This window comes from Lygodium microphyllum, chromosome 17 (genome assembly GCF_053477565.2).
Source record: "Lygodium microphyllum isolate KBCC chromosome 17, Lygodium_microphyllum_v1.1.10, whole genome shotgun sequence".
Taxonomy (NCBI): Eukaryota; Viridiplantae; Streptophyta; class Polypodiopsida; order Schizaeales; family Lygodiaceae; genus Lygodium; species Lygodium microphyllum.
This window is the reverse complement of record NC_141151.1, coordinates 80314497-80339552: the sequence shown is the minus strand read 5'-3', so window position 1 is coordinate 80339552 and position 25056 is coordinate 80314497. Positions and strand designations below refer to the sequence as shown.

The 25056-nt window shown below is 42.4% G+C and overlaps 1 protein-coding gene across 1 annotated transcript in view; it reads left to right on the top strand.

The window, feature by feature from the left end:
• Positions 1 to 2311: 2311 nt before the first annotated feature.
• LOC148022087 (uncharacterized) overlaps positions 2312 to 25056 on the top strand; it is a 31990-nt gene continuing 9245 nt past the window's right edge. The window contains exons 1-2 of the mRNA XM_087697700.1: positions 2312 to 4482; positions 4615 to 4783. Of these exons, the coding sequence (XP_087553826.1) occupies positions 2823 to 4482; positions 4615 to 4778 (1824 nt within the window). The 5' untranslated portion in view covers positions 2312 to 2822 and the 3' untranslated portion in view covers positions 4779 to 4783. The remainder of the gene's footprint in view (positions 4483 to 4614; positions 4784 to 25056) is intronic.

The following is a 25056-nucleotide window of genomic DNA, read 5'->3' as shown; positions in this document are numbered from 1 at the left end:
AGCTAGGATCCATAGCTCCTTCAATTGTGACATTTGGTTTGCCATGTTCTTCATGGCTTACTCTCTATGCAACATATGCTATAAAGTTTTAGCTAATCAATGGGATAGTATGGAGTAGAAGATCAATAGTATGAATTTAGAAGGTAACAGGGTGTTCAATAGATATGCAAACTATGGCCCACATAAAGTTAGACACATGTTTAGCCTTCAAATCTTTATGGCTTGACTTGAGCTTTAATATTTGCTAATGTAAAAGCTGATAAGAGGTTACTAGCTTTTTTAGTTAGTTGTAAATCAAAGTGTTAGCTAACAATAGTGTTAGTCTTATCATCATTAATAATTTATGTGTAGCTATAGTAAGGCAATCGTCTTTCAAAGGACAATATCTATTTAGGGGTTATAACAAGCATAGAGGTGAAGTGAACCACATATTATTATCAATGCACATATTATATGTTTACACAAGTTGACCTAGATATGTTTGTCTAACTAAATCTTATTGCACAAAGTTTGGCTTAGGGGTTCACACACTCCATTTTCACCACTATGTATTTAATAAGCCTAGCAATCTCATCAAAGACAAGTTTGAGGCTCCACACATTGTGTAAAATGCATCATTTGCCCCATGTTATATGTTTACACAAGTTAACCTAGATATGTATGCTTGAAAAAATCTTATCGCACAAAGTTTGGCTTAGCAGCTCAAATTGCACTCCATTTTCACCACTATATATTTAATAAGCTTGACAATCTCATTGAAGACAATGCAAAGGTTCAACACATGCCCCGCGTGAAGCATGATTAGGTGCAACAAATTTCTGGAATTTTAGTTTCTTTGATGGTACAAAATTTTGGACTTTTAGAGAGTTTTAATTGTTTTCGTTGTTTCAATTTAAAAAGTGTTTAAGTGATAAATGGTTTGGAGTTAATGTGGAAGACAAAAATTATAATGTGAGAAGAATGTGTGTCCATGTGATCAATCTATTTTGAAGGTTGATGGTAAAAATGATCAATATGTAGTATGTTGAGAGATTGTACTAATGAGCCTTGTGTTGCACTTGCTAAGGCTTATAGAAGCATTAACATGACACCTAAAGCACAAAGATGTGTGGTGGCTGTTTTTTAACATGACGCCTAAAGCATGAAGATGTGTGGTGGCCATTGAAAATAGGATGTGATGCCCATGTTTGGAACATGTATGCTTAACAATTTCCTTGGTTAATGCAAAGCATGGCTTAGGATGCTAAGTGCATGTGACACTTTGTGTGTCACAACCTAAGTGGCCTTTTATTATACAAGACTAGTGAACTAACAAAATGCTTAATAATTATTTGTTGGAGTTGACATTGTGGTTATAGAAAGGCGTCTTTTCAAGTGCAATGTAACCTACCAATGACACATAAATAGCTCACTCAAGTTTGTTTTAGATAAGATACACATGTGACATGGAAAAATAAATATTTTATAACATGGTAGATCTCAAATGCTTATTTACAAATTACAAAGACTTAGTAGAAAGTTTTGCAATTTTAAAGACTTACTCATAAGATATGTAAAATCCACCAATGGCACATATAGAGCACATTCGTAGTTTAGATAATAGTCAATCATAAATAGTATTGAGTTTTACATAAAACATACATGCTTACAAATGGATATTATAAAAACTTACAACTTTTTACTCATACATTAATTATATTCCCATGTGTATAGTTATACTTTCCATTTGCATACTGTAAAATTAAAAATAAAATGAGAGTGATGATCACTGTTTCTAAAATATTGAGGTATAATGTAAAATGAATTGCAAAAATTTCAAAAAACCCTCAAAATGTAAGGAAGAAGGTGAAAAATCTTAAACTTCCCAAAACTTTTAGTTATAAGGCAGGCAAACATATGCAATGCAATTCATTTTTTTTTTTCAAAATTTTGAGTTAAATTTTTTTGTATATGCTACCAAAAAATATTTTTTGTTGCCAACAAGATCGTGGCGTGGTAGATTGAGTCTTAAGGGTGCGTGAGTTCAATCGCCATGCCTTAATTCCCTTAAACATATTACAAATCTATTCCCCAATAAAATATTTTTCATGAACACTGCTACAGATTTATTTAACCATATACTTTACAAAAAATAGAAAAGTTGAAAAAAATACATTTTAGTAAAATTTATGTAGACAAGAAAATTTGACAAGTGGAATTAAGAAATAGGATATATCGCATTAATCACATGATTAGCGGCATGCTTTGATGTAATCTGCAGACCAGTTTCATTTTCCACGTGAATGGATTTTTTTCTTCCCCGATCGCTGTCACTTTTGTCACCTTCCTCCTCTCTTCTTCCTCATTCCCCTTCACCATCATCATCATCGTCGTCGTCATCGTCAGCCATCGGAACGCAGAAGCATAGCTTTGCAGCCTTCGTCTGAAACCCTAACCTCACCTGCACAGTTCTCCCTCGCATTCTGTCGCAGGTGCCATGGCTTTGCCTCATTTTGCTCAGAACAATAAGAATCTTCTTCACCATTTCCATATCCTCCTCGGCTCTCGAGCTCTTCTTATTCGTCGTCTTGGCTTCTCTTGTAGCTTACGCACGGCTCCTTCGTTTTTCCCTTCATCCTGTGCCAACATGATCTTCCTGCTTTGCTTTGCATAACCTTCTCCCAACCTGCATCATCCGGCCTTTGATCACCTCCCACTCCTCAGCCTTCACCATCCTTTGAAGCCTGATTCGGCACATTGATCATTTTCATGACCTGCGCACACCTTGGCAGCCTTTTCCGTTCGGCATCCAGGTCCGCTTCTGCTGTGTTTCTGCTGCTGCCATGGCTGATGATGCCCATTTTGGCCCCTGGGAAGCTGGCCGAGGCTGCTTGGCAGTTCAGAGCGCTTGTCTTCCTCCTCGCAAGAGATTACTAGCCGGATTGAAACAAAGCAAGTGGTTAAATCCGGGCTCGCCTTCCTATGCTGCGGCCTGGCACAGCATTGGAGGTGCTCCCTGTGCTGGTCTGATGGAGGACTTGAAGTTGGAAGTTGATCTCGAGGAGTCCAAACCGGCGGAGGCCATAGAGAATTCCCAACCACAAGCTGCTCAAGAGTCCATTACATCTGCACAACCAGAGACAAATGCAGGTGAAGTCTCTGCTCATTCTAATGATTGCAAGGAGCAAAACTCCTCTTCATTAGTATCTGAGTGCACCAAGCCTGCTAGTAAATGGAAGCAAAGCTCACCAAAACATAGACGATCCAAGGCCCGGAAGAAACTCAGTCTTAGCCGAGCGGGTTTTCCTCCTACCAGTTTGTTCCCAGCGGGTGTGACCTCCAGCAACGGGGCAGAAGAGGGAGGCGTTTGCTACAAGGAATTGGCAGCCGCTGCCAAGCTTACAGCAGCCATGGCTGCTCAAACTGCAGCTGAGGCTAAGGCAGTTGCAGCTGACAAGGCCGCTGTAGCAGCAAAGGCTGCAGTAGCTGCTAAGGCTGCCCTTGAAGCAGTGGTAAGGGCCGCTCGTTACGAGGATTGGAAGCCTACAAGGAATTCACACCGAAAAGGCAGGGAGATTGAGATCAAGGCAGACCTGCAGTTTATTGGAGGCGTTGCATCCACACAATCTGCTATGGATGATGAAGAACTGGCGCTTCAACTTCATCGAGCCATGAACAGTTCTCCTAGAATTTCTCGCAGTCTTAGCTCGTTACAACCAGCCAGGGAAGATAGATTGTCTCCCTCTCCGGCTCAAAGCAAGCTTCAATATAATCAACACTCAAAAAAGCAGGCCAATGAAGAGGCAGATAAAACGGAATGCAAAAGGGCTTCTAGAAAGGCAGATGTGAAAATAAAGTCCATGAGTGCTATAAACGAAACGCTTAGTCTTAAAGAAGCAGGGGTTGAGCACAAACCCTATGACAATACAACCACAAATTCTCGTGCAGGCAGGACCTTCGCCCTATCTAGGTCCTCACCACATTGGAAACATAAAAAGAGTCCATGCAGGAAGTCATCCGAGAAGACTAATAGCTTGAAAAACCACGATAACAGTAAAAGCTACTCTAAGTTGGTTCTATCGAAAAGCGAGTGCGCTTTTTCTAGTGCTCAAAGTCAGTTTAATGCTGATAATGAGAGCTGGTTAAGCAGTGATGATCATGAAAACTGGTCATGCAAAGAAAGTGTGGTTGGTGTTGAACCAGTTGGTCAAATAATTTCTACAGCAGTTACTGGGGACACAGAAGACTCAGGTAGGAGTGCCAAGCGAAGAAGGCTGGGGGAAGCTTTGCCCATTGACTGCTCTAACAGCAAGCAAGATTCTGAAATTGAAGATGCCGAGAAAGAGTCTACTGTCAGCACAGAGCAAGATTCAGCTGCACTGTGTAAGGCCGCTGAAGTTAAAGCGTCAAAAATGAGGGAAGAGGAATGTGGTTTATCAATGAACGCTGATCAGACTTATCTTGTGAAAGAAGATTCTGGAACAAGCAAATCAAAGTTGCAAGGTACAATTGCTCTTGGTTACTGTGTGTAATGTTTCAGCATCTGAAGGAAAGCTAAACAAAACTAGTTGCTTGAGGCTTTGAAAACTGCTTCTTCAGATGGTTTTGAGCATGTTGTTTTAATGAAATGATCAGAGCTCAAAACTGGGCTTCGAGATGGTAATCCGTTGCGTTGCAAAAGCCTCAAAAGACTTTCTGAGGGAGTCTCTATGGGCAACGGATCATTTGGAGTCAGGACAAGTCTGCCTCCTACCGTGTCTTGTCATACACCAACCTTTGCAACCAGCTTTGAGACATGAATAAGGTTTGTGTGTTCTTAGTGTTCCTTTTTTACCAAGCTCTTCTCATCACTGTGCAAATAGCTCTGCCTGTTTTAAAAGGAGTCAGTTTAGTTGAATCTCCAAGTCTGCAAGCTGTTATGATAGCTGTAGAGTGGAGCACATATGCAGCTAATTCACATATGGAGGTTTCAACTTGTTGCATGGTTCATGAACTAGTATACAGCAGTTGGGTACTAGGATTAGAGCGAAAGCTAAGATTAGGAGATTTCAGAAATGATGGATGTGAATTGTGCATCTGCATGGATTCTGCTGGTATGGTATCATGATTGTAGTGCATGGGCTAAGTCAACCTATACACACAATTCTATGAATGTGGATGCAGATGGTTCTTAGATCACCCTTCTCTTCACTTGAGATGTCTATAAGCTATATTGCTTGTAATGTTTGGCTGTGTTAGATAAGGATAGCAAGCTCACTAGAGGAAACCTATTTATCATTATTCCATGCTGCAATGATTCTAGATCATGGAAGGGCTCGGGAGGAGTCTTACCATTGGTGGGGCATATTATTAATGATATTGTTCTTGCCATTACCAAGAGAACACCACTTATTGTTTGAGATTGTCCAGTGGCAACCTGCTAACAACTGCACCATTGTGCTATTGAGTTGTCTTTACTTAAATATTTGAAGGATAAGATTCCTTGTCATTGATCAGACATTAAAAGAAGTTGAGGACACACAGAATGGCAGTTGAAGAAAGCTGATAAGCATCAATGTGAGGGATCTTGCCCAATGCCTAGTAGATTAAACCTCAAAATTCAAGAGCAAAGATGAAGTGTTTTGGGGGGCTTTTCACCATCTAAAAGATGCACCGAGTTTTCTTTGAGAGTAGTTTTGCAAGGTACCACAGCCCTATTCCCTTCCATTGTAGAGCAAGAAGAGTTAAGTTGGTGGATGATGAGCACCTCCATGGGGTCTTGGTTTTGGAATAAGTGATCCTTCATTAGTTGTGTGATGCATGTGCTTTCGAGCTTTTGGAATAATGACTCCTGTCAAGATGACTGCGGGCAGCCAATTGGAGGAGAAAATGCAAAAGTATCTTCTGCCAAGAGCAGCTGTCCACCAAATGCAGCAGTAGGACAGTAAGCTGGTCCTTGACTATGAAGACGATGTTGCCTGCGGATTAGAAGTCTCCAGCATGCAAATGCAGGTCCCAATAGATGGTAGACTGGCTGGAATGATGAAAAGCAGTCAAAATGCATGTATATCTGGAGGATCAAACCTGCAGGCAGCAAATGCAAGTGCTGCTAGGTGTGGCCACTGCTGGGAGGAGAGATGATGACTGCTGGGCTTCAGCCTATGACTGAAAACACATGCTGAAACAGTGTGATCAGTTTGTGATGGTCCAGCCTGCTGTTGCCAGCATGAAAGAGGTGGTTGCCACATATTAAAAAGAGGGGTGCCAGGCTGTGGCAGCATGTGGAGAGGCTGCTCTGATGATGAATGAATGTGTAAGAATGCCCACACATGCCCTATTTATAGGGGATTTTGGTGCAGTTCTCCTAGCATGTGCAATAAATGCCAAATAATACAAATAAAGCCTTTTTGGTGCTGTTAATGGAGACCGAAATTAGGAACTCGTGCACTGCGATTAAATGTTAATGCCCCTAGTGACTTTGGCTGCTCAACAAGCCGCAATTAGGAGAGTATGATTTTGCGTAGGTAGATAGTGTTGGAAGTGTGGTAGGCTCAAGAGAGGGCAAGGAATGCATTTACATCTTAAGGTCATGGACTTCGTGAGCAATGAGGGCAATGGAAAGCAACCCCATAATGCTAAAGATCACACAAGTGTTAACCCAAAGCCACCAAGTTGGAGGCAAAGTGAAGCACCAACCAAGAGTGAGTTGGAGCATAGCATCAAGTGCGAGGTGCGGGTGCCAAACACAATGCCTTTACATAGGCTGTAGGTGGTACAAGATTGGCATAGATTAGAGCAAAGAGGACTCCCTATGAGCACCTTCTTAAAGTGCTTGCAAACCCTTTTGGCTCATGTGTCCAAGACGCTTGTGCCATAACTCCATGTGTGACTGTACTTCAGCAACTGCAACAAACTTTCTAGGAAGTGCCTTACAATAGAGATAATACAGAGTCCCCTTTTTACCACCTTTAGTAACTAGCATAGATCCTTTCTGTATTTACCACATACCACCACCAAAAGTAGTGAAGTAACCTTTGTTGTCTAGTTGCCCAATAGAAAGCAAGCTCTTTTTGATGCCAGATACATACATAACATCATGAAGAATCAATTCTTGACCATTTACTAAAGCCAGGTGTATGGTGCCCATTCCTTCAGTATCACATGCATGATTGTTGCCAAGGTAAACTTTTCCAAGATTACCTTCTGTATAAGTAGAAAAACACTCCAAAGATGGAGTTACATGAAATGAAGCACTGTTGCCAATAATCTACGATTATGACAAATCATCATGAGCTGACAACAAAGCATCTATTACATCTGTTTTAGTGATATACATGTCCTCCACTGTCATAGCAAGTGGATCTGAAAATGCAACCAGCAAATCAGCATCTTTATCCTCTTCTTTTTCCTCAATAACAACACTAGATACCACGTTTGCTTTTTCTGTCTCTTTAGGGGTAGAGCTGCCATCCTTGTCATTCTTTTTGCCTTTTGCATTAGCTTGCTTCTTGCATTCTTGTTCCTTTTTAAAGTACCTGTAATCAGGCTTTTTATGCCCTCTGCGACCACATTGATAACAAGTCACATCTTGTTGTTTTTCCTTGCTTTTGCTGCAATTTTTATGTTTATTTGCAGCATTATATCTTTTTTCAGTTCTTTCTCTTACATTGTAGGTTGATCCACTATTTTCCCCACTGCCTTTCGTCTAATCTCTTCATTTAGAATAGAACCATGCACACCATCAAATGTCAAGTTGGGCTTATTGCTCAATGATACAACCAATACTTCCCATGAATTGGGTAAGGTCATGAGCAAGAAGATAGCCCTCAATTTAGAATTAAAAGCTGGTAAACCTGCATCCTGCAACAATTGACTCAAAATATCAGTGAAAGCATTCAAATGCTCTGAGGTAGGCTTGGACTCATCAAGCTTCAAGTTGACCAACTTCCGCATGAGATGTACCTGATTGACAGGAGTTGTATTCTCATAAGTAGCCTTGAGTTTCTCCCAAACTACATAGGCAGTATCAAGCCCCTTTATATCAACCAAGATATCATCTGTGACGGCCATTTTAATGTAAGTAATGGCCTTTTTATTCATTTTAGCCCAGTCCTCATCTGACAAGATAACAGGCTTATGTTCTTCTAAAGCATCATCACAATCCTTTAGAAAGAGTATACCTTGCATACAATCTTTCTAAAGATCAAAACCATTACTATCGAATTTACGGATCTCAAAGAGATTCTTTGTGTCAGACGTAGATGCACTATCAGCCATCTTCAGCAATACACAACTGCAATAAAGGGCTGAATGCTTTCAGCCAATAGCAAGGTTGTTGAATTGTAACAGCAAGTACACACTCTTGTACTTCCAAGGTGTCCAAGAAGCAGATGTTTAGTTGCAAATTTCAATCTCAAGTACTGATTACCGCATACGTACGAATCAAATCTGATACATTTGCATTAAGGACAGCTCCTACTTTAGTAATACATCACCAAAATTCCCAAATGCAATGACCCGAATGCTGTATTTACCACTGCTTCACTCCATAGCGAGTATTCAGCAATACATGTATCAAGAAAAGCTGTCCTTTTTCAACATTTGAAGCATCCAAAACTCAAAAGACTCCCACTCAGCAGCGAATCTGCTGCAAAATTCACTGTTGAGTCTCAAATTCTGTAGTGAATTTGCTCCAATTGCATAAATACATCTTCCCGAGCATCAAGTATGGGCTTATGTTGCAGAAATTTCATGATTTCTTCAAAAGCCCCAAATTTCGAGGTCCAAGAGTGCACAATTTCCAAGAAATTGGCTCAACCAAGCAAAAAATTCACTTGCATTTGAGAATCCCCAAAATTTCTGAGGCCTGTGCTCTCAATGTCTGCAATTTTTGGTTTAGAAGTCATTGAAATATGTGTCAGGTACCAAATCTGGGAAAAGCCCCAAATTTTATGGGGGAAATTTGCACAAACTCGGGATTTGTGCTTGGTCACGTGAACACCTAGAAGAGGGGGGAATAAATTAGACTGAAAATTTCTGATTTTAATAAAAAGGAAGTATTGGGGGCGTTGGCCTGCTCGTCGTCTGCGCGGCTCGACACGCCACTGTCGCCCGTCGCGCAGCAGTTGCGAGTCACGTACCAATTGCCCCTTGCACAGCAGTCCGTCGAGATTGTACCCGACCCTGTCGCTGGTCCTATGCCTATCACGCTGGTCATCGACAACTGTTTGCTCCCTTGTGCGATGTCAACTGGTTGCCCGCTCTTCAAGAGCCCGCCAGACTGATATGTTTTGTCACAATGGTGACAGCTGCACTGTCAACTAGCATGAGCCATTGGCTCTGATACCAGTTTGTAGATTTGCAGTGGAAGCAGATAAAGAGAGAGAGAGAGAGCAGTAATCGAGGAGCTCAATGACACAAAACTGAACAGTGTCGAACAATGAAATTGAGTGAGAGTGAGTTGATGGATAGGTGTATACGAGTGTGGTACACACAAAGAATAAAAGAATGTATTTATACTTAGGGTACGGTACACTTACACCCACTAGGGTGAGTTCACATGTGTGAAGTAATATATACACGGGAAAGTGCGTAAAGGGCCTTTACACCCAACATCTCCCCCCTTTTGTACCTTCCCTTTTGCATTGCATGATTTCATCATCTTTGTACTAGGGCGCTTGGGCAAGTGAACAATTTCCCCACGAGGGACACTGTCCAAGTGGCACCTGCTGCATTAGCATTCTTCAACATGTAGCACACTTTGCATCTCATTGTGCAGAGTACCACTTGAGTGGATCCTAAGGTATTTTCACTAGCGATTGTTGACACCACACCACCATCCTCCCTCATCATATTTTCCTTCATCACCGATACCTAGTGATGGTAGGGCTAGTATACTTGTTTTGTGAAGGTCTTGGGTTTGACCAAATTTTTTTACTCTCTCGTCAGGGGCACAGATACCCAATAGGACGAAAACTTATGTGAAACCCTCACTTACATGTTACCTTCCTCACACCTAAAAAAGCCCTTTAATGATCACTGGGGCTCCCTTGGTAAAATAACCATCGTCTCTGTAGTCTTAGTAGGCCATTGGGACAGCTGACGTGCACTCTTTGTCCGATGCTCTGGTTGCTTTTGTGAGAGTGCGCTGCGGAAGAGGGAATACGAACACGGAGGGAGAGAGAGAGAGAAAGCAGAAAATAAGGAAGAGAAATCTTCATTGACTGAAATGAATGCTGAATACAAACGGGAAGGCGGAAGGAGACTAATCAGTCCCTGCACGCAGTCCACAGCGTCAGTGAGGGCACCGATCAGGCTGATGGTGATGACAACACCACTACGGGGGAGAAGGAGTGTCGGAATCTGCAATAAGACAAGTGATCAAGTGGGGAGGGGGGCTGCCTATAAATAGGCAAAAGGACAAACCCTAACCCTAACTCTAAAATGGGCGCAAACCCTAAAAATGCCCTAAAATGGGCGCCCCATAACAGTGACCAAAAAGTGGCCGGGCAGCTAGTGGCTGCCCACTAAAAGAGGCCAAAAAGAAATACACATCCTAAGACAGCCAGTCAAGAGTGACTAGCCTCCCCCATCATAACACATGACAGACATGTCAGAGCTCCTAATGTCCTCGTCTGACTCAGACTGAGGCTCACAGGTAGGAGATGACAAGGCATGACAAACATAACTGCTAACACCCCCTCTCAGATCCTGGATGTGGCTGAAGGTCGAAGAGGAAATAGATCTTGGGGTGGCAAGAGGAATGCCAATGTCGATGAAGTCCGTCGATATAGATTGCCCCGCTGAAGGAGCTCCTCACGATCCTGGGAATCCCCCTCTAAAACACTAGGGGCCAGGGAATCCACAGCCGCATCACCGAGATCGTCCCCCGCTAAAAGGGATGGGGGGTGCGAGGGAACCACCAAAGGAGAAGGTGGGGGATGGGAAGGAACCTGTGGAATAGAAGGTGGACAAGCGGGAACGGGTGTAGCAATAGATTGCCGCGGAGGACCCTGCATCAAAGAAGGGGAATGGAGCTTGTAAAGCCCGCTCTCCTGCCAACTTGTAGATAAGACAGCTCCTGTAAAAGAATCCTCAATAACAACGGCATGCTCGGTGAAGATCACTCGTGTGCCAAGCCTCGTAAGGCCATAAACTGAGAGGAGGGGAAGGCCGAAATCCGGAATATGTAGGGCCTGTGAAAAGGAGCTCAAAGGTCGATCGGTAAACAAAGGCAATGTGCCAACACCACTAATAGGCACCGATAAAATGTCACCAACAGGACTGAACCCTTTGATGGACGGAGATTCTGTAACAAATCATCTCGGGGAGTCATATGACTCAAAGCACCACTGTCCACTAACCAAGGCTAAGCAGAAGACACTGCAGCCACGGAAGAAGGATCCTCCTCCAAAGCATGGATATGAAGGAACACTGACTCATGGGTAACAATTGGTGTAGAGGTAGAAGAAGGCTCCGATGTAGATCCACCCTTCGCTCCTGGACGAAGGTGAGGGTACTTCTTCCAGCATTTCTCCTCGGGATGTGTCCCTTTCCCACAGTGTGGGCACTTCGGTCTCTCTGAATCTGAGTCAAAGCTTGAAGAACTGTCCTTCTTCTTAGCCTTTGACCTTTTCTTCTTCTTCTGTCCTCCCGAACTTGCAACAAAGGCTCTAGTGGAGTCGGATCCACTAGCACTGACCTCTCTGAGTCGCTCGTCATGCTCCAAGACAAGCGGGGATAGCTCCTCCCATAGAAGCTTCTCACAGGTCCTCGATGTAAGAAGGCTGGTGTAGAAGACATCAAACCGAGGCGATGGCAGCTGAGTCAAGAGAATCATAGCCATGTCTTCAGAGGATATCGTTCGATCGAGGGATGCAAGCTCATCCCTTATATCCTGTAATCTGTTGATGTGGTCCTTCATGGAAGGACTATCATCAATAGCGAGTATCCGCAACTTCTTTTCGAGAGAGATCCGGTGGGAAAACGTCTTCTGTTGATAGAGAGGCGCGAGCTTTCTCCACACGTCTGCTGCAGTCTTCAACTTGTGAACATGAACAAGGACAGAATCCTGCAAATTCAGAAAGAGGAAAGATTTGGCTCTAGAATTGAGCCGATCCCATAAGGCTGCACGATCCATAGATGTCCCATCTGCGGGATCCACCTTAGGCCAGGGAATAGAAACAGAAATAAGCTCCCAAAGATCGAAGGAGTGCAAGATACAGTCCATCTTGCAGGACCATAGAGAAAAGTTGGAGCCATCCAACTGGTCCTCTTTAGGCAGCTGAGGAAGTACGGGTACTTGTACAGGGGGTACCAAAGGCTGCATCTTCGGCCCACTGGAAGGGGCTCGCCGAGATACATGAATAGAAGGGGGACGGGAAAGAGGAATAGACTCCGGACGACGGTCCTCGTGATAGAAATCACGCCTCCGTTCAGACGAGTGTCGAGACAAAAGCTCGTCATTTGAGTCATCAAAGCCCGTAAACTGATGATAAGACATCTTCGATATCTGCAAACACCAAAACACAAGAGAAGGTTGCCGGCGCCGAAACACAAACATCAGAAGCTCCTGAGCTGGCCACCTTGCACAAAACGCAAGGATGATGTCAAACGCAAGTGCTAACGATGCAATCACCACAGAAAAACAACCTCTTGCCTCAAAACGCAAGGAGGAATGAGGTCGCCAGCTTGGAGGAGTGCTGCCAGAGGTTGAACGCAGCCACAGAAGCTGAAAACGCAGGTTGGTGGAGTGTCGCCCAGTTAGAGGAGGGCCGCCCAGGCTGAAAACACAGATTTTGGGGATGACGCCAGCAGTAAACGCAAAGATATGACACCAAAATAGGCCGCCTTGATCAAGAAGATAGTGCAGAAGGTGACGCCTCTGCTGTTGGAGACGTTTTGACCAGCAAACGCAAGGTTGTGGGTGCTCTCCCGCGTAGAACTCAGCTCCGTGTACTCTCCTTCGGCTTTGATACCATGTGAGAGTGCGCTGCGGAAGAGGGAATACGAACACGGAGGGAGAGAGAGAGAAAGCAGAAAATAAGGAAGAGAAATCTGCACTGACTGAAATGAATGCTGAATACAAACGGGAAGGCGGAACGAGACTGATCAGGATGTAAAGACCATTCCTTTGATGTAGCCATAGCAATGACTGCTCTTACGGTTGCCATCCTTGCAACCGGACTGAATGTTTCTTCATAATCAATCCCATATGTTTGTGCATATCCCTTGACTACTAATCTTGCCTTGTATCTGTTCATAGAACCATCTGCATTGTGCTTCACCTTATAAACCCACTTACAACCAATTGCATTCTTATCTTTAGGCAAAGGTACCAATTCCCATGTAGCATTTGCTTCCAAGGCATCCATTTCTTCATCTATGGCTTTCTCCCATTTTTCTTTTCCCATGGCTTGCTCAAAAGAAGTGGGTTCTAGTTCCTGTATCACCTTGACCATACAGGCATAGTGAATGGCTGTAAATCCATCATATTTCAGCCTATCCACAGGATACCTAGCTCTGGTAGACCTGCGCAAAGTAGGTTCACTCCCAGGTGCTCTCAAAACATCCCTGGTCTTCCTTACTCCAGGTGTAACAATAGAATGAATACCTAACTCATCATCAATGCTCTGTTCTGAGCCATTGGATTCACCATCCACATAAGAGTGACGTGCATTCACATCAAACATGGGCTGATCTACCTTCTCTTTTCCTTTTCGTGATACTTGCATACCACTATCTGCATTGCTTTGAGAAGATTCTCCTGATCTCAATCTTCGTGTCCATGGCAAAGAATGTGAACCACTGCTAGAGGACACTCCAGGTCCACTAATATCTTGTGACTGCTACTGTGAATTCTGTGCAGCATTACCATTTTGTGCATCTACATTATCAATCACATTTACTAGTTTATACCAGCTACTCATCTCATAAAAAACAATATCTCTGCTCACTGTAAACTTACGAGTAGAAGGGTTATAGCATCTATACCCTTTCTGTTGCAGAGAGTAACCAATAAAGATGCACTTCTCAGCTTTTGGATCCAACTTGGATTTCAACTCATCTGGCACATGAACATAGGCAATGCAATAAAAAATTTTCAAATGAGAAATATCTGGTTTCCTATCAGTATATCTCTCCTCTGGAGTCATCCCATGTATTGCTGCAGTGGGAGTCCTGTTCATTATGTAGACTGCTGTAGCAACTGCTTCAGCCCAGTAAAAATCTGTGACAAGTCTTTTTCGTTGAGCATGGCACGAGATACCTCTCCAATATGCCTATTTTTCCTTTCTGCAATTCCATTTTGTTGTGGTGTATGATTGCATGAATATTGCTGCTTTATACCATGCTCCTGCAGGAACCTTGCAAACTCATTTGAGAGGTACTCTCCCCCTCCATCTGACCTTAGGCATTTTATTTGCAGGCCTGTTTCTTTTTCAACCATAGCTTTAAGAGTTTTGAAACGCCCAAACATTTCACTTTTTTTTTTCGTAAAATACACTCAAACTTTTCTGCTATAGTCATCAATAAAAGTGACAAAATAATGACAGTCTCCAAGAGATGCAGCTTTAGTAGTCCACACATCAGAGTGGATTAATTCCAATGGCTTCTTACTCTCTTGAACATGTCTAGGAAATGGTTTCCTTGCCTGTTTTCCAAATTGATAGGCTTCACATATCTTATGCGTTTCTGCAACCTTGAATTTAGGTAATGCTGCAACAATATTTTGGGCTTGCATTGATTTAAGTCGCTGTACATTAACATGACCAATGCGTTTATGCCAGATATCAATATCTGCAACTACACCGGTCCCATGTACAAACATTATTGCACTCAATTCAGGCATGTCTGTATTCAACGTAAACATTCTGCCTTTCTTCTTTCCTTTTGCTATCAAGCGACCTTTATTTTTTATATCCTCAACAAAGCATCCATGAGAATTAAATCTGACCTGCAAGTCCTGCTCAACCATTTGACCAACAGAGACCAGGTTCTTGGTGATATTCGGGACATGAAATACATCCGACAGGTATTTCTTTTTGCCATCTTGCATAAACAAAGGGATTTTTCCAATCTGCACAATAGGATGTGCAGTATCATCACGAGTCTCCACAAATCCTGGTTTTTCTATTTTCCTTGCATCTTGCATCCATTCTGTATGACCTGTCATGTGGTTTGATGCACCTGAGTCAACATACCACACATCGTTGCTTTCTTCTACACTTGTCACAGAATTGGTCATGTGCTGCACCATAAACAAGTACTCATTTCTATCATCACCCCTTCTACTAGAAGATGCATAATTCCCTTGTTGCAATTTTCCATTCATGATATTATTCTGCTTTTTATAGCAGTCTTTAGCATATGACCCATTTTACCACAGTAGTAGCATTTAACATTGCTGTTTGCATTTTAGCCTCTTTGCCATTTACCACGACCTCTTTTGCTCCCTCTGCCTCTAGAGTTACCACGTCCTCCTCCATAGGACTGGTTTTCACGGCCTCCAGATTGGCCTCCTCTACCTCTGCCTCTATCTCTTCTAGCATTTGAGTAGAAGACAGCTTCTTTTGAAGTTCCTCATGAAGAAGATGCACCACCATTTCTCTGCTCCTCAGAAATTAGAAGAGCAATCAACTCCTCAAATCAGGAAATCTTTCACGGACAGAAATGGATGTTCGGAACTGTGCATAATCCTTTCCTAGACCATTCAAGGCCACAGAAACTAAATCATCATCTTCCACTGGCGACCCAATGGAAGCAAGTGCATCTGCAATCTTCTTCACCTTCATGTGGTAGTCATTAATGCTTATACTTTCTCTTTGCACATTGTGCAACTCTTGCTTGAGCTGCATTTTCCTGGCTTGCGTATTTGTGCTATACATTTTTGACAGAGTATCCCATGCCTCCTTTGGCGTACTTGCATCCTGAATATGCACAATCATAGAGTCTGAAATACTGATAGACAGCCAATACATAACTTTTCTGGCTCTCTCATGCCATCCTTTAAATGCCTGCATTTGCTGTTGATTGGGAACATCAGGAAGAACTGGTTCTTCTTCATTTCCTGCAACGAATTCCCAATATCCTTTTCCCATAAGGAAATTCGTCATTCTAAACTTCCATGCTTGGAAGTTGTTCTTGTTAAGCTTTTCAGTGACAATTTGTGAAAGAGAATCAGACGCATTACAGAACACTGCAAAGAATTTTGTCATTGCAAAAAACACAGCTTCAGCCTCACAAGGGCAAATCTGCAAAACTGACGAAAGTGGTATTTGACCACACAGTCACTTCCTAGTGACGATTTTGCATCAACAGGCAACAAGGATGATTCTGTAACTCCCAATGTCTTTGCGCACAGGCATATGATACAATTTCTACAGTAACTTTTCACCGATCTGTAGAACAGTGGCCGCACAGCTAAAAACAGAGCCTTTTCCTGAGTGCGTGCGGAAAACTTCTGCCTCCAAAACAAGCCCCGAAATGGCCTCAAATAAAAAAAACAGAGCAACTGTGGGCTAAAGCCCTCGCCCGCAGCATATACTGCCCTCTTGCTACACCGCGAAGGACGTCTCAATCTGAGACAATGCACTCTTGCACTTTCTGGTTGTGCTGCCTGCAGAGACTTGCTCCCAAAACAGAAAAATGAAAGCAACACTGGTCCTCTTACTAGAACACCGCGAACTTGGTTTGCTTTCTTGAGCTCCTTACCACAAACAAGGCTTTGATACCATGTTAAGATTGTGGGAGATAAGGAAGGAGACTCACTTGTAACTTTCTTGCTTGCGCAATGGGGGAATACACACACAGGTGGAGGCTGAAAACAGTTTTCCTCTTCTTAGTTGTGTAAGCCAAAAAGAACTCAAGTACATAGAAATAGAAGAACCCTATATATGAGTCTCAAACCAAACTCAACTAACTAAGGTGGCATACTAACTGAGCCACGAACTAGAGTAGATAAGGATAGCTGTCATCTAGCTATTATTCATGGGCGGTGTACCAACCGCATCTATAGCTAACAAGTCGGTGACATAAATGCACAACGGTCACCTTGGCATATCACGAGTGGAGCTCGATATCTCAACAATTTATATGTAGTTTCATCCTTGTTCTTGTCCCTTGCTTTTGGTGGCCTTCTCCCTGTCCCCCTCTCGTCCCTGTCTCCCGTTCTTTGTTATCACAATTGGTCCATATGTACGCCATCCTTAGAGACAATGTGCCCCCAAAAGTGAATTCTTGACAAGAAGAATTCACTCCTTTGCCATTGATGCCCAGCCTCTTTTTGAGTTTTGTAAATACTAAAGTCAAATGCTTTCGATGCATTGCCTAATTCATTTAATGGGTAATTATGTCATCAAAGCTCAAAGAAGTGGCCACAAAGGACATATCCAATCAAAAGATTCTATCCATCATTATATTGAAAATTACAGAGCATTTATAGGCCTGAATGGCACGACTAAGAACTCATACAGGCCATATGTGGTCCTGAAATTTTTGTGCACATCCTTTGGTTCAATGCCTATTTGAGATACTGGCTCATTAAATCTGTGCAACTGAAAATTGCAAATCACTCTAGCCAATCCAAGATGCTGTTGATCTTGGGATGGGAATCTCTTTTTGTTGGGTTGCACCATTGCACTAACTCTTTATGCTGGTCTATTTGGCCAAGAGTGGAGTGTTTCTTGGCACCCAATCAATGGCATGATCCCCATGCCTTTTTGGTTGAAGTGGTTTGGTTAGGAGCAGGGAGTAAATTTGGCTTAGTAGGCATAGGAGAGGGTGTATCATTAGTGATAGACTTGGCAGTTTGTGGGATATCCCTCTCAAAAGAAACAATATCCTTTGAATCAAGATCTTGTTTGTTCTAGGATCAAACAAGTGATAACCTTTGCTTCAAATGAATACCCAAGAAATATGAGAAGCTCAAATTGGGGCTTGAAGTTGTCTTTTGTCATTTGGTGTTACATCCAAAGATGTGGAGGTGAGATTCGGGAAACAAAAGGATAGAATGTCTCAAAGGGGGTCCTTTTATGGACCATCATGTAAAGATGTACTAAGGTTTGCATAAAGAAAACATTCACAGTGTATGAACACGACCAAAACATAGAAAACTTAGAGAAGAATGCAAAAGAAAGGAATAAGAATGTAATGAAGTGTATGAACACGACCAGAACATAGAAAACTTAGAGAAGAATGCAAAAGAAAGGAATAAGAATGTAATGAAGTGTATGAACACGACCAGAACATAGAAAACTTAGAGAAGAATGCAAAAGAAAGGAATAAGAATGTAATGAATGAACATAGAGAATATGATATTAAATTAAGCTCAAGTAGTGGAGATGTCCAACAATTAGTCTCTCTCTTGGGATTAGGCTGAGGGAGAGGGTGTATCATTAGTGATAGACCTGAAATTTGTGAGATATTCCTCCTGAAAGAAACAATATTTGTCGAATCAAGATCTCGTTCGCTCCAGGATCAAACAAATGATAAGCTTTTGCCTCAAAGGAATACCCGAGAAATGTGAGAAGCTTAGATTAGGGCTTGAAGTTGTCTTTGGTCATTTGGAGTGACATCCAAAGATGTGGAGGTGGGAAACATTAGTATAGAATGCCTCAAAGGGGGTCTTTTCATGGACTGCCATGTGAAGATAGGCTGTCTATTTGTGTTAGGGTATAAGTGCCAGTGCAATTCATGAAGGTGTGACTCTTGGTTAGAGAAGGCCTTGGTCTTTTCTAGGGTTTGCACAAGGAAAACATTCAGAGTGTATTAATGCGACTAAGACATAGAAAACTTAGACTAGAATGCAAAAGCAAGGAACAAGAATGTAATGATTGAGGGAATGCTAATGAATGAATGAACATCGAGAATATGATATAGATTTAGCTGAGGGAGTAGTCCAACAATTATTCTCTCATGTTGGAGCAGTCTGAGGGAGAGTGCAGGAGAGAGTTGTCCTCTGAGAATGGAACTTGAGTGCGGCAATGTTGGTGATGTTCATGACTGAAAATATGATGTAGAGGGTTGAGGACACAAGGCAGCAGACCAGATATCAAAATGCAGCAATCTCTAGAGCTGGAATGGGAAAATGCAGCAGTGTATAGCCTGGTGCTTTGGAGTGTCAAATCTGTTGAATAATATCTGAAATCTGATCAATGACTAGTTGAATGGCAAAACATAGATCAGCCTCGAGTGCATGACTGAAATGCAGCTTGGAACTGATCAAAGCATAGGGCTGGATGATGTCACCTGGCTGGAAATAGGTTGCAACTGCAACAAATCAGGTCACCTGGTTAAGGATGAGGTTGCAACAACAGTGGGACGGGTCACTTGATGTGTGAAGGTGATGTGGATATTAAAACCAGGTCATGGCAGCTGAAGGAGGGCAAGGAAGCCTCCAAAGAGCAGCAAATTAGTTGTGATAGGCTGAGAATGATGATGGCATTTGATTGTGGGGCACAAGTGGTTTGTACATTGAGTCCCTTTTGTAGAACATATTGGAGCCAGAAGATTAGTGTAGAGTCTTGTACAATGGCCCAGAGTGTTTTTCAGAATGGCTAAAATGCCTTTATTGGGGCTGTTTTTAATGAGCCAAACATTTCCAAAAAAGTTGGGGTAATCTAAAGCAAAGTTTTGGTGGCTGAACACCCCCTTGCAAGCCGGAAAAGGCAGACCAAGTGGCAAGGAGAGTGAAGAGACAGCTCAACTTTGACCCAAAAGGTCCCACCTCCAAGAGACCAAGGCATCGGGCTAATGTTAGTGGTCATGGAGACACATGAGTTCGGGGTATAGTATTCATTCATTGCGTAGTGTGTGTGCTACATGAGCATTGTATTATTTAGATTCATTCATTCCACATTATTCATTGTGTTCACTGTCTTTGAGTTACCCTAACCTTAATAGTGTTGTATTATCAATTTGTGCTTTGTGGTATGATTGTATTTTGTGTTTTTGCATTTAGGGCATTTCTTCACAGTACCCTCACTGTAGCCACACACTCTAGCACATGAAAGGGCCTAATCGTTGTATGCAAATTTTGTCCACTATTCAGACGAGTTCTTTCTCCATTGCCTTCATCGTATCTTCTTGCTTAAGTGTTTCTCTTCATTGCCATCTCTCACGCAGTATCATCACGTAACCTTTGGTTGAGCTGCTGCCCTTCATCAACTGCTTCTATCCCTCCCCATAGTTGTGCTTCGTTTGCAGTTGCCTGTTCTCACTTCTACCATTCACCCTATTGTCTACCTTGTGTGCGAACAGCTTTTGCTTTTCTTCCCCCTTGTGTTTTAGTTGTCTTGTGTTTGTGAGGTGTTGGCTTGCTTTAGGCTACATTTCTCTGCTGTTCCAATTGCTGGTCAATGGCTGAAAGTTGACCTTGGTGCGTTTTCCATGTGGTGACATGTTTGTGGCTGTTGAGGGCCCGCCTTGAAGCCTTACTGGTAATGGCATCATGATGCTGTTTTCCACGAATGCAAGATACACATGGCTGCTGGCACTCCACAATGTCTGGCATACCTCGAATAAGTTGCCCCTAAACGCCTTTTGAAGGTAATCGTAATTTAGGTGGCCAAACCAAGCACACCATAGTTCGGACTGTGCTCGAGAGGTAAGAAGAAGAGAAGTCAAGGTAGAAGGAGACCTTAACTTGTAGGCTCCATTCTCCTCATAATCGGAAGTAAGCACCTATCTCAATCCATGATTAAGAATTCGAAAGGAATCCTTGTCAAACTCAACCAAGAGGCCGAGGGCACAAATCTTGTGCACTGAAAGTAGATGGTGTCCCAAGTTGGGCACATAAAGCACCTCTGAAGTATGGGCACCACCTTGCCCATGTGGAATAAGCTAAATGGTACCTCTCTCTTGAATAGGAACAGAAGAGCTATTGCCAATGACAATTTGACCATGGGAAGGGAGTAGGTATAGTACATTGTGCACTGTGTAGTGTGCACTATGCACTGTGGTGATGGATTATTGCACAATGTAGTGCACTATGGTATAGTCAAGCAAGTGTGGATGGGTGACGAAGTAGGGGTGGTATATAGTTAGTGGATTAGGGGTATAGCACATGTGCATTTGTCTGCATCATATATACATCATTTGCCATGCACAATGCCTACTATGCTATGTGCTAAGTCATACATTGGGATGGTATAAGTGCAAAGTGTGAGAGATGCATTGATTCTTTGGCCTAATGCAAGGTCTGGCACTAGTATGCCATATGGATATGCAATATTCATTGTGCACATGTACACTATGCTTGTATGCTAGGTAGTGGGTAGGGTTATGATTAAAGTGATATATGGGCTATTGTGTGAGGTGTAGTGTACAAATGGGCAATACATGTTGCAGAAGAAGTCATGTGTTGAGAGCCACCACTGTCAACGTAAACTCACGAGGGTGTGGATAGTATCAGAAGCCCTAGGGGTCGATGCCTCAATCACCTCCAAGTGGAGAAAGGTAGTTGATGAGGGAGTAGCCACCGCTCTTGAATGCTTTGAAGACTTGCCCTTCTTCTCCTTGTTCTTCTTCTCCTTGTTGGGAAATACTTTTTCTAGTGACCTGACTAGCCACAGATGTGATAAGTGGACTTCTTTTCCTTGTCGTTCTTTGGTTTGTCCTCCTTTTGGTCCTTCCCCTTTTCTTGAGAGGACCGACCTGTCAATGCCTTCGATTTGGAAGCATTTTGCCCTTTCAATTGCTCCTCATGGTCCAAAATCATAGGATTCAACTCCTCCCAATGAAGAGTCTCTATTCACCTTGAAGCAATCAAAGCGGAGTAAAGTGCATTGAATCTAGGCGGTAATTGTGAAAGGAGCGTTATCGCCATGTCTTCTATGCAGGAGCATGTGAATAAGCTAAAGTAGCTACAGATGCAAGAAGTGATCACCTTCCCGGCCTTTTGGACCTACACTTGTAGCTGCCTTAGCTTGTTCACATGCTCATGCATAGAAAATGATTTCTTGATGCTCAAGGTTCTCATTTGTACCTCCAAAGAAACATGTTTCATAATGGTCATTTTGTTATACATTTGATCAAGCTCCAGCTGTATCTCCCTAGCCTACGTTAGGTGGTCTATATGGGCAATCATGGCTGTAGTGCATGAAAGAAAGAGAAATGAACAGATGCAGGCTTTTAGTTTGTTCCAATGCGCTCAAGCCTTTGCCGATTCCAAACAGTTAGTTGTGGAAAGTTTGGACTCGTCTCTTGATGAAGGACGGTCGATAGTCTCCGTCACAAGCTCCGCCAAATCATAGGACTCCAATATGGCAAGCATCATAACACGCAAGATGCAATAGTTCTCACCATTGAGCTTTTGATTTGATAGAAGAGCTGGTAAGACAAGTACCTTTTGATCCATGATTGCGTAAAACTTTGTGTAGGCCTCAATAGACATCTTTAATTGCAATACTTGCAAAAATACAAAAGAAATCCCCTTTGATTGTGAAAACACAGCCTGCTAGGGCTCTTCTTTGCTCATGCCACACCTTCTTTACCCGTTGGAGGCAATGAAAAGGTAAAATCTGCTAAGGAAGGCTGAGAACACAGCCTTCTTCCTTCAAAAACAGCAAAAATCAGCAGCAAATTCCGGTAGTTGGCTCCTTCCCTGCACGCTTGCCTTAGCCTTGTGTCGTTGTGCAGCTGTCTCGCTCGCCCTCTAACACTAAAAATGCAGCCTCATGTGGCATTGAAATCTCCTCTCCTGCATGCTCGCCTTAGCCTTGTGTTGTTGTGCAGCCCTCTCGCTCGCCCTCTAACATTGAAAATGCAGCTTCGTGTTGCGCTGAAATCTCCTCTTTAGGTTTGCCATGGATCAATCAGTCCTTCTATGCTACTTTGATACCGTGTCAAAGTGCAGCAGTGTGAAAGCATATGAGAGAGAGAGAGAGAGAGAGAGAGAGAGAGAGAGAGAGAGAGAGAGAGAGAGAAGATCTGCATTGAAGGAATGCTGAATAGAGAAAGTAGATATGTACACAGGCGTAGTGTGTATTTTTGCATCTCTCCATCTCGACGATCTCACCAAGCTGGGAATCTCAAAGTTTGCGCAAAATAGATGATTTTTTTGGGGTGGGAAGGCAACATATAAAGACACAAAAAACGATGACAAGATGTGCAGGTCGACTGCATTAAATGCAACCAACTGATCATAAATGTTTACAATCGACACGTGGACTTGCAAGAAATGTGCTAATTGCAACATGTGGCAATAAAATGTGATGATTGCTTGGTTTGATTGATCACGTGTTAAAATTGTCAAGCCTACCACGTGGCACATGTGATTGCCCACGACTGATGGTAGGTGCCCAATTTGCAAAACGAAAGTATCGTACTGTAGGCTACTGCTCTAGGATACCCAATTTGATAAGAAATATATGAAACTTGCCCATATTGGACACATCCTTGTCTAGGGGATGACCATATCCCTAACAAAAAATGGTTGGATTTTGATGATATAACTTGAGAGATGGCTATAGGATGAGAAAGAACGTTGTAGAGTGAGAAATTTCAAAGTTTCACCGCAAGAAAAGGTGAAAAATTGCTATTGCTTTTCTTAAACAACCATGGAAGTTGTCACCTACAGCTTAGGACCACCAAAAAGGTTGTTGCTCTCTCCTGCATGTTGTCACCTATACCAAAAGGACCTTGGGTTGTTGACACTTGCACCAGGGGGGACTCCAAACTGCTATCACTTGTTGTAGGACTAGTCCTTGGTGACTGTAAGTCACATCAATAGCATCTCCTTGCTCTTTAATAGCCTCTTCCTCTCTCACAATGGCTGAAATAGACTTCTACCATCCCCCAAAAAGTTTTTCTCACTTGCATGGGCAAGTTTTGCCAACTAGTAGTCTTATAATTCTATTTTTTAAGCATTATTCAGCTTATTAAATTAATTTTAAAAATATTAATATTAAAATTTATTAAATAATTATTTTAGTGCCTAGAAAAATAATTCCACTGACCATTAATTAAATTGGCTAGGTTGATTTGTCTTTCAGGTATCTCGGAGTAGTTATTAGCCCTTAGTTTGGCATTAAATTTAAATAACTAATGCCTAGTCTCTAATGTCACCATTGACATAAGTGGCCAATAAATTGGACTAGGCCAAAATCTGATATGGAGTACCATGTCCAACTGATATTTTAGGATTGGGATCTTGGGTCCCACATTGTGAAATAATTAACTTGTACCTCACATATGTAAGTCACATTTGCACATTTGATTAACTTTTAATCAAAGGCTAAGTAGAGCAATAAAATTTCACATCCTCGTGACACCTTGGCTTGGGGTGAGCGTGTTTGACTCTATAGCTAGGATGTGAGTTTGATGTTCCATCCCTGTTATTGTGAGTTTAGCTTGCATTGTGTCTTGTTTATAAGTTGGATTCTACAGGGTTTTTCACAAGTGATATATCTTCAATCTCAAAGTGATGAACGAAGTTCCCCTCTGTAGTTGCAAGGGTAGCCTTTGAATCCTTGGTACCTTTCTTTGGTTTCAAATTAGGGTATTTCTACCAGCACTTCTCTTCCATATAAGTGCCTTTTCCATAGTGGGGGCACTACGGCTTGGGCTTCTGTTCATCTTGCTTCTCTTCCTTCTTATTATCTTTCTTCTTATTATTAGCTTTCTTAGTCCTCTTTTTGTTCCCTACTCTTGCACTTGTTGTAGAAGCCTTCATGTAGCCAGATCCATTGACTTGTAACTCTTTGGAGTCTCTTGTCATGCTCCAAGACCAGTAGAGCTAGCTCTTTGCAAAGAAGAGTGCCAGATACCTTGGAGATAAGTAAGCTAGTATAGAAAACATCATACTTAGGAGATGGCAACTAGTTGAGAAAAATCATAGTTGTGTCCTTTGAAGATATCATTCGACCAAGGGATGGAAGAGCAGCCCGCATATCCTCTAACTTGTTGATGGAGCTCTTTATAAAAGGAGTATCATCAATTGAGAGCATCATGAGTTTCTTCTCTAGGGTAATCTTGTGGGCAAAGTGTATGGTAGAGGAAAGAGAGCTTTATCCACACCTCCATTGTGATCTAATGTCAAAAGATGACGTACGAGCGAGACAGTAGGGTTTGCGGGGAGGAACTGTTAGAGTGAAGCAATGC